This window comes from Mauremys mutica, chromosome 14 (assembly GCF_020497125.1).
Source record: "Mauremys mutica isolate MM-2020 ecotype Southern chromosome 14, ASM2049712v1, whole genome shotgun sequence".
Lineage (NCBI taxonomy): Eukaryota > Metazoa > Chordata > Testudines > Geoemydidae > Mauremys > Mauremys mutica.
The window spans coordinates 13926617-13932940 of NC_059085.1; the positions used below are offsets into that span (position 1 = coordinate 13926617).

Genomic DNA, 6324 nt, shown 5'->3' on the forward strand with positions numbered 1-6324 from the left:
AGAAAAAAAGGGGGAAACGATGTGGTATGAAGGCAGAGGAAACCCCTTCTCACCCAATCTTCCAGGCAGGAAGAGGAGGATTCCCTGACAATGTGTGCCTTGTTACCTACTAACCTGAAACACATTTTTAATTATCACGGACCCAAACACACACACTCATGGCCTGCTCCAATATAGTTTCCCTGCATTTTGTCAGATTTACAGGTCAGCAATTGGTTATACAGTTGCCATCCATGACTGACCTATTCAGCTACTCAGCTCCTCCCCAAGCAACCGATTGGGTGAATACTATAAAACACAAATACTGTGTTCACAGAAAATAGATACATTGTTTTAGGTACAAGTGTTCTATAAAGTTATCAGAAAAGAATCAATTTACTTGTTTCTTTCCAGGACTGGGAAGAGCCATGGAGCAGTTCTGTGGATGGAATATCATCTGACTGCTGATATCTCAGTGAGCACAGGACTTGTGCAGATATCAGATGAAAAGGTATTTTCTTAATTTCATTTAACCTGTATTCTTTGAGAGAAAGGAAAAGGTTTATAGACTTATAACAGTGAAATATCCACCTCTCCTGGACACACTGTCTTGGTTCTCTCTTACTTGGTGCTGCTTTTTATTAGATTTAGTTGTTCACTACACTTCATTGTAGTACTATGTAAGTACAATGCCAGTAGAATTGTCTATTTAGATGCGAAAAAAGTAGTTTAAACAGAGGTCTGAACCAAATCCAAACACTGCTGTAGTTCTGGAGCTAAAATTCACAGCTCAGACCCATCTGTAGTTTGAAGTTATGATTAATTCATTTTGCTCTGCCTAATTCAGTAAAAGCAAAACATTTTGAGGGAAAAGAACAATAAATATTCACTAACTTCATCGCACCTTAAGTGTGCTGTGACCAAATTATTATTTTCTTTTTCACACTGCACTGTGCAATACAAAATGTTGCAGCTGGGGAAATGGATAATATATCACTCCTGTAAGAGTTGACAGGGATGTAATCAAAGGTGAGAGAATGGTAAATGTTGATCTGTGTGTTTGGACTGGTGACAAGAACTGTTTTTCTCTTATTTTTAAGAGTATCAGGGTATTACTGCTTAGTGTCTTGGAATTGTGCACTATTTTTTGTTTTTTTTCTACAGGGCAATTGCAAATGGAATCCCCACTGCAAGCAAGCTGTCTATTTCTTCAGTTCTGCTCTTGAACCAGAAACTCCAACAGACCTCCCTAGTGCTATCACGTACGCTATAAATTTTAACCCAAAGACAGGCAAGATTGCCATGAGTTTTAAACCATTATCATGAAACATTCTGCTTTTACTTGACACTTTTCTAAGTTATAATAAATATATTGAGAGATGGTGATAGTGTTTCCTTTTTACAGCAAAGATTTTATTGTGATCAAACTGACTGCTTTGTAACCTACCTCAAGTGTATCTGGTTTTGTTTTCAAAGTACACAACTGGAGAAGGAGAGAGAAAAGCACCTGCTGGGTTTTGCCAGATGGCATAATGCTGATCGGACTATAAATCCATCTGTCATTGCCTGCTATAGCATGAGAACTGAAGAGCTTTGAGGTTATTTTGGGGATCTAAAGCAAATTTCTTAAATCTTAAACATTAATTTAGCATCCTAAGGGATGAACAGATTAAATCCTGCTTTGACATTAGTTGAAAATGTGTTAACCTGGTAATTTATCTAGTCCCTTGCTAGGACAGTAAAATTAATCTATTTACCTCTGTTTTGTATAGCATCTGTCACTGTTGTATTCAGAATATGGGATGTTGACTTCAAACTCTACCAGTAGAAATCCCATGATGGGATATGTGGGGACATTCAAAAAGTAGTGCATTTAATATGGAAAGGGAAACCACTTAATGATACCCAAGAAACTTTTTGCAGGTTGTGACTAATTACAGAAAAGTTGTCTGTGATAAAGTATTTTGTGACAACATTTGGATTCAGCAGGTGTCTAAGGCATTGCAGCTCTGAAGAGGCCTTTACCCAACAGTTGACTGAAAACTGCTGCAGACAAAAAACTGGAAGGGAGTAATGGGAAGTTAGAAGATATATAAATAAAATAAATTGGAAATGACAAGTTGGTGGTAGTAGTCCCTGTAAATAGAGATACTTTACCATTTAATCAAGAGCAGAAATGAAGCATGCAAGCTAAGTTACCAACTAGAATTGTATTCAATCCTCATTCATAATCAGGTATGTAAGGGCCCATTTCTGGCCATCTAGCCACCATTGTAGATATTACATGAAAATGTTTTACCCTAATTGGAAGAATTCCTCAGCTGTCTTTACATTGCAAGCTTTCTAACCTCAAATTTACATGAATACTTCATTGAAACATACATAATCTATTAGTACAAGTAAAGGAACTAGCTTGGCTATCTAACACCTTGGACTTGATTGTGGAACAATTCAGTGTGGCGATAATGAACAGAATGCCACAAGGATTAATACTGGGCCCAATTCTTGTCCAGTAGTATAAGCTGCAAGCAGGAATATAGAATGAAACTATATTGCTAATGGGGAAAAAAATGTAGGAAGCAAAGTCAGCGCAGAGGAAAAGGGCAATAACTGTGAGACATGGACACACTGGAATCGGTAAATAGTTCACAAATAGTTGACTTATTCTTACTCTAGTCAATCAAGAAAAAAAGTATGCTACTGTGGTTAGGGTAAAGAAATTAAACACTGAATATTTCTGGTACAAAAGCAAACCTAGTTTGGTGAGGAATAAATACCTATAGTGTGTGTTATAGAAATCATTCTGTATTGGATAATACTTAATAAGGTCACCCAGCAATACTCTGCCATTGCCTCTCTTTTTGGGAGGTAGGGTGGGTGAGGGGGAAGAGAGATGTTATTTCTAGCACTGTCAATGAATAACAAGGGGTCAGGTGGCATCTTAAAGACTAACAGATTTATTTGGGCATGAGCTTTTGTGGGTAAAAAACCCACTTCTTAAGATGCAGGGAGTGAAAATTACAGACACAGGTACAAATATATATTGGCACATGAAGAGAAGGGCATTATCTTACAAGTGGAGAACCAATGTTGAAGGCCAATTCAGTCAGGGTGGATAGGGTCCCACTCCCAATAATTGAGGAGGAGGTGTCAATACCAAGAGAGGGAAAATTGCTTTTGTAGTGAGCCAGCCACTCCCAGTCCTTATTCAAGCCCAAACTGATGGTGTTAAGTTTGCAAACGAACTGTAGCTCTGCAGTTTCTCTGCAGACTGGGAGTGGCTGGCTCATTACAAAAGCAATTTCCCCTCTCTTGGTATTGACACCTCCTCATCAATTATTGGGAGTGGATCACATCCACCCTGATTGAACTGGCCTTCAACATTGGTTCTCCACTTGTAAGGTAATGCCCTTCTCTTCATGTGCTAATATATATTTGTGCCTGTGTCTGTAACTTTCACTCCGTGCATCTGAAGAAGTGGGTTTTTTACCCACAAAAGCTCATGCCCAAATAAATCTGTTAGTCTTTAAGGTGCCATCAGACTCCTCGTTGTTTTTGTGGATACAGACTAACACGGCTACCCCCTGATAATGTCAATGAATATAGCAGGAGGTCACCAGGAAGATGCATAGAGCCACATCTGCAGTTTGGTATCACAGTGGAGCTATGTTGACTTACACCAACTGTTGATCTGGGTCATAGTTTGCAAGAGATGGTAGGAAGTAGGTAACTGATTTTTTAAAATTGTTTTGGGAAAGATATTTACTAGAGATCTACAGAGCTCTAAAAGGAATAGAGGAGCCAAGGGAAGCAATAGAAATTATTAGAATTCACTAGTTTTTAAAAGTGTAAAATTAAAATAAGTACAGGTGAAGATTACAGTGACTCATAGCAGTACGGCAAAAATGAATGATTTAAAAATAACAGCTAGATGGGGGAAATAACCTTGGAGAAAGAAGAGTGAGGGCAGATTAAGCAATGGGAAATAAGTTTTATACAAGGAGGTGGCTGAGTTATTCTTGCTAGAGTCAAATTAGTTAACTCCTGAGGGAGTAGTGAAGAAGAAGAAATCTCTATTCGTACTGGAAGTGGACTTGGTTATTATTTGTATTGGGGAGGCTAGGGAGCCACTGTGCTAAGCCCTGTATAAACATAGTGACTTAGAAGGACTTTTTCTGCCCATCAGCTAAAATTTGAAAAAATCTTTTTTGGGTTTGAAAAGTGGGGTGGATACACCAGAATCAAGCTGTACATTAAAACCAGAGACTAGATGTAGCTCTTGTAATGGGAAAAGCTAAAATATGCATAACTGTACTATATACCTAAGCTGCAGAAGTTAACCCAAGCACCATCCACACATAAGGAAAGAGATTTAAAGTTTCAAACTGTGCCCTGCACAATTATGTTGCTGCAATTTGAGAAAAGGTGGAGCACAGCAACTATAGCCTCTGTGGTAAAGGACCACATCAGGTGGACATGTGCAGCAAGCTTTTCTGAGCCTATTTCAGCCTGCATTGCTGGGGGCCAAAACCACTGCTGTTTGCAGATGGCCCCAATATATTTAGACAAGCACTGATATGCACACAATTATGGACTTGGCAGATCTGCATGAGACTCTTCTGTTGGTATGGCAGCAGATGCCTATGAAGTAGATGGTGTGATCTGATGCATAAATTTGAGGCACTATTTGCCTTTCTGACATGCAACACACATCAAGACATTACATGCTTACTGTGCACCTAATATAATTGTTCTGATGTCTGAGCATCTAACTGATTTGGTGGGAAATGAGTGCTTTCAGATGCAACATATTCATGTCCAACAGCTGTATTGACCTCCCTGTGCTGTGGATCCTTCCAGGTGGAATTATGATACTGCACTACCTGTAATTGCTTGAATAACCACTGCTCTGAAAAGACTATCATTCCCTGACATTGTACATATCTTTAAGAAAAAAAGATTTTTCTGTCTCTGTATTATGCCATAAGGCGCACCAAGAAATAAGCCACTTTAATAGAAAAGCATACTTTACCTAACAGCAATGCTCAAACTCCCATTTATTCCCAGATCTGACACAAGCACTGCACTAATGTAGTGTCTGAGCTAGAGCTGCTTTGGGCTGTGGCATCCAAATAAGCAGACGAAGCTTTGCAGATTGCTTTATAATGACTATAGTCAGCCCTGCCACAACAGGCAGCAGGTTTGATCCCAGCTCAGACATGCCCAAGCTTGTATACGATCAGCAGTAGAAACCACCAGGGAGAATTATAACTTACATTTTTATACACAGGAGGCTCAGTATTTAACTAGTCACCCTTTCATGGAGGCACTAGGAGACAATTAGTATAGTTTCTATTCAGATATGTTGTAGTGAGTCAAAATCATCATCAACAGCTAGTATGAGGTGAGTATTTTGGATGTAGGGGGTGTAGCAACTTCCTCACTTTTCAGTTTTAACTTTTTTTTCAGGTTATAATAATCTGCTCTAAGCTCATTCTCTCTTCCTTTCAGTCTTCACATATAAGTGTTACTGTGATCGTTTCCATGTTTAGTAACTAAGAGGAACAATCAATACTCATTAGAGCAGCTGAGACTGACACCAGTGAGCCACTAGAGGGTGCTGAAAATTCATTTTCTAATCCATTTTAGTTTTGTTTTTTTAATGTATTTTTGGAGATGTTCTAGGCTTACCTCTCCCCTCAGAAAAGTACATAATAGAACAGACTTGTACAAGGCACCTGGCTGGCTTGTGTGTACATGAGGTATTTGATGCTAAATTAGACACACCATATATCCATGCACCTAATTTGAAAAATCTGGCCCTATAAAAGGCTATAATTTACCATTGCTAACAAGACTGCTATGGACTTACGTATAATGAACAGATAATCAGCATAAAAAGAGCCTCCATCAAATGTGAAGAATGACAAGAAACATCCCCTGACAGAGTGGTCAGTGTGTGTTTGGGTCCTTGTAATCATGATTTACAGTGCCTTCTTTCCAGAGAGCTACAAGCACTTTACATGTTAGTAAATTAAGACTCTCAGCTCCTGAGAGATAGGTAGTATCCCTATTGTTCAGATTAGGAAACTAATGGTGCTCTGTGTGAGTGTAGTGATTCACCTATGCAGAGCTCATTGCAGGATCAGGGCCTTAGAGCTTAAATCATTTGCTCAAGGCCATGTACCTCTGACAGACTCAGGAATAAAACTCATGCCCTGACTTGCAGTTGCTCTGCTTTAATCATTTGTTTCCTTAATGCACATACAGTACTGCAACCTTATGAAGTTTTACTGTGAGATGCAGCACAGAGAGGCTTGGTTGCAGCAAATCATTGGTTTATCC

The 6324-nt window shown here is 39.0% G+C and overlaps 1 protein-coding gene across 7 annotated transcripts in view; it reads left to right on the forward strand.

Annotated features, from left to right (window-relative positions):
* Positions 1-1360, forward strand: part of PRMT7 (protein arginine methyltransferase 7) — a 44863-nt gene extending 43503 nt beyond the window's left edge. For all 7 annotated transcript variants that reach the window (XM_044987065.1, XM_044987071.1, XM_044987068.1 and 4 more), the window contains 2 exons: positions 394-490; positions 1144-1360. In XM_044987065.1, the coding sequence (XP_044843000.1) occupies positions 394-490; positions 1144-1305 (259 nt within the window). In that variant the 3' untranslated portion in view covers positions 1306-1360. The remainder of the gene's footprint in view (positions 1-393; positions 491-1143) is intronic.
* Positions 1361-6324: the final 4964 nt, after the last annotated feature.